General features: G+C 35.2%; 1 protein-coding gene across 1 annotated transcript; it reads right to left on the minus strand.

Moving 5' to 3' along the window:
- Nucleotides 1–2,355: 2,355 nt before the first annotated feature.
- Nucleotides 2,356–3,764, minus strand: LOC119193331 (CD63 antigen-like). Its single transcript, XM_037446925.1, has one exon. The coding sequence runs from the start codon at nt 3,482–3,484 to the stop codon at nt 2,720–2,722; it is 765 nt and encodes a 254-aa protein (XP_037302822.1). The 5' UTR covers nt 3,485–3,764; the 3' UTR covers nt 2,356–2,719.
- Between the last annotated feature and the right edge of the window lie 153 nt (nt 3,765–3,917).

Genomic DNA, 3,917 nt, shown 5'->3' on the forward strand with positions numbered 1-3,917 from the left:
CTTTTTGCATCAATTAATCTATTTTAAATAATGTATAAATGTTGCTCGTGACATTATAGTGTATGACTGCCTGATATGACAACGGGATATGATATGCATTAGTTTGCCAATTTTACTGATTCAATACAATCGCTACGCATTGCAAGTCACGCATGATGAATACCGTCATGCATCAACGGATATAACATAAAAAATTGGTCTGTGATGTAGTCATGATCGATTTTAAATACAAATAGGAGTCACAGGATAATTTGATTAAGTGATCTAATTTTGAATTGAATTTTGGAGCGTGATACATTTAATTATCATAAAATTACTCATTATTACTAGAATGAAAAAATATTAAATATTGGTATTTAAATAAGCTAATAATTCCCGCGTTGTACTCACGAGGTCATTACACTGAACCTGTCTTGAACATCTTAAAATTATTAAATATGACTTACCTTTCCACGCACAAATATCATTCATCCTGATTTCTTATATTTACGCGAATGTTAGGCATTGAAATAACTATTTTTCGAGGCGAAATGCTCCGTGACCATGAAGGCTGAAGTCTCCGAAACGTCGGAAGAAAATTATCATATAAAAACCGCGAAACAATAAAAAATCAATGTCATTTATCCTCCTTCAATATGAATCATGTACATACTTAGAATTCTTTTGGCAATGTAGGATTTACCATCAACAGACTGCATATTACTGGAAATCCTTAAAAAAATTTGACAATAAAATCCGTTGCATTAATAAAACCTCAGAAATAATGGATATAATTATTTGTAAAATTATTTTTAAAGTCGAAACAGTAGCTCCAAAGATATGACGTCAAACAAAGAACTAACAAACTTGGGCTTTCTATAGTATATTAAAGGCATTTGAAGGCATTTATTTCACACAAAATGATCATACAACTTTCTAAACTATTTCCCAGAATTGAACCCCGTTCATTCGCAGCACCTGAGACTGACTCATTGTTTACCCAACTACGAAAGCGGTATAATTAAAAAAACTAGTTTTCTTTTATAATTTCGTAAATTTATTACAACGACTTAAGACTAGTTCTTACAAATTTTGGGTCAATTCTGAAGCGCGAAATCATTTAATTATGTATTAAAGCTTGCAAAATGATTAATCTGAGTGATTTAATGAGAAAGTCGGTCGTAATGGCAAATGCCACGAATACCCATAAACAGTAGCAACTCCAGAATTAGTCATCGAGTTGGTCTTTAAAATTGTTGGCATAAAAGGCGAGCAGTATCTTTAAAAATGCTTTCTAAATTGACCCATATAAAAAATAACTTATATTCCGAAAGCTGAAAGGAAAAATGTATAAAGTCACATTTTAATAAAAAAAATATTTTCTAAAAATAATTATGTAAAAGTCACTTCATACATTTTGTCTCTTCGTATGTGATTTTATTATTATGCATGCAAAGAATATATTAAAATCATTTATTCAGTTTTTGTACCCACACATTTCATTCTTTGGCATATGGAGACATACAAGCATACTTTATGGCGAAAAAGGACGGAAAAGTATTTTATTGAAAACTATAAAATATGACTTATACACTAAACATCAGTTGGCAAGTAGCAGCTTTGATATACTTCGCTGTTAACTAACAAACTATTATTATGTAATGAAAAAAAAAAATCTTTTACTATAAAGTAGATGTTTTTTTAAACAATCACGTTTAAATTTCGAATACGAAAATTCGACAAAAGCGCCATCTTTGCCAACTCATGTTAGTTTACATTAATTTTGCCAAAAACACTTAACTAGGGCAATGACACTTATAATAAGCACCAAGTTACCAAATACAATTAAATATAAAGGCACATAAAGGCGGAAATGGGGTACGAATGGGGCTAGGAAAAAATTGAGAGTGGGGAGCGGCATTACAAAAGTATATAAAAATCTATATAAATATAAATAAACGTATACATGGACTTTCTCTTTTAGGGGTCTGAAATAACCCTTTGAAAAATTCTACATTCTTAATATACATTCTTATACATTCTTAATTTCTGTTTAAATTTATAACTTTAAAATTCATCGCACGTGTACAATCCGACCCACAAAGATTGGGAAAGGCCAAATTGATATTCATTGTAAATACTACGAGCATAACACACGTATGCGCAAAAATTAACATAGAGGAGTATCGTAACGGCTCAATAGTTGTTGCGAAAGCTGTATGTGGGACAGAGGTAGCAGAGGCCGAAATCTCATGAGGGGCCTTGAAACCTCTCACATTACGACATGAGCTCACGCTTCTAGAAATGCAATTGGAGCCTGTCCCACCATAGATCATTGTATAGGAAATTACTTCCTCTAACAATTATCGAATTTAATTTTGCCTGACCTAGATACCGTTTTCTAAACAAATACATTGTGAAATACCGATATAACCTAATTACAACTAATTGGGTACTTAATGCATTCACTACTTAATAAATTCCTGACATAATTATAAGCTGCCGAATTTTACAAAACTTATAATATTGGTAACTGCAAATAAATAAAACTATAATGGTGGGTAACGTCATTCGAGAAGTCAACGTTGGTAAAGAGGAAGCGGCGCATTATGACCGTTCCAGACCAACTTTGACCCGAGACGCGTGAAAGATATCTTAATTAGACAATTGGTTAACAAGGATGTCTAAAGAGTCGGTAATCGATTACAGTCGTGTCGAACACAATTCGGTAATACTGGCACTAACACTCGGTTTCTCCCTCCTTTCTTTCGTGGATGTAATGCTCCACCTCTCTTAACGATTTGAACAATCTCCAAGCCATCACCACGCCGACGATTTCCACCAAGGAGATAAGCAGAGAAGCTCCAGCGACTGAAGAACTGATGATTTTCGTGTAAACAGAAGCCACTTTCGCGCATCCTAATCTTTCGTTTGCCTCTTTATCAGTAAAGTCACAAGTGGCGCGGTAGTAACTGTCCTGGCAGCAGGTGAGCGGCAAGTCGTTCCTCCAACTTCTGTAATCTCTCGCGTCATTCGCGCCACAGCACCTCAGCTTCCTTTCAATCCTTCCGAACGCCTTAAACGCATCAGGGTTCGACTGGGTGTTGTAATATCCATCATATACTGTATCCTTTATGAACCTGTCAGTGTCTTCACCATCAACAAACACGAAGATCAACGTAGCAGCAATCACTTGTCCAACTATGATGAGAATCAGGAAGATTCCATAGATGCCTAAGAGACCGCGACTTTCCTTGTTAGCCCCGCACCAACCACAGAATGCAATGAGCATCACAAACAGTCCAAGCAGGATAAACAGCCACGGCGCGACCTGAGGCCAGTACACACGATAGTCCAGCAGATAGTGGTTACTATTCCTTAGGCTGACGAACTCTGATAGTTGCACAAAGAACCATATTCCCGTGGCGGCCGTGATCAGCCCGAACACAGCGTATATCACGTTAACTACGTAGAGAACCGAGCGTATCATGTCGTCTTTGGACATCGTAGCGGCCGCACGCGCAGATTATTGTCGAACAAATGAGAGGTGCAGCGGTGATGCAACTAGTTTTATAAACGTGTTCGCCGCGCCTTAGAGTGGAGTGTGGGCGCACGCGAACAAGTATGCTTGATTGACTGATGGATTGATCCTAACATGAGTTAAGTAATGTGTTTTAATATGTTGATAGTGTGTTTGTAGGGAATTAGAGTAGATTTACTTGTACTTTTTTAATTACTTATAACTTAACAATATTTATTCTTCCATTAAAATAATTTATAAAACTAAGTTACTAAAACAATTCATCTAATGTAACCTTAATAGAAAGTTATGGAATAAATTAAGATAGTGCGTAAAATAATATTACATGCTTGCCTAATCAATTAAAATACAATATAATATATAAAATTAAATAGTGTTAGTGACACATATTTCAAAA

The sequence above is a fragment of the Manduca sexta genome, unplaced genomic scaffold (genome assembly GCF_014839805.1).
Source record: "Manduca sexta isolate Smith_Timp_Sample1 unplaced genomic scaffold, JHU_Msex_v1.0 HiC_scaffold_3997, whole genome shotgun sequence".
NCBI classification, from domain to species: Eukaryota; Metazoa; Arthropoda; class Insecta; order Lepidoptera; family Sphingidae; genus Manduca; species Manduca sexta.

What these genes read in the sequence shown, in the direction of transcription:
- LOC119193331 (XM_037446925.1), bottom strand. Translation starts at nt 3,484, where the DNA reads ATGTCCAAAGACGACATGATACGCTCGGTTCTCTACGTAGTTAACGTG.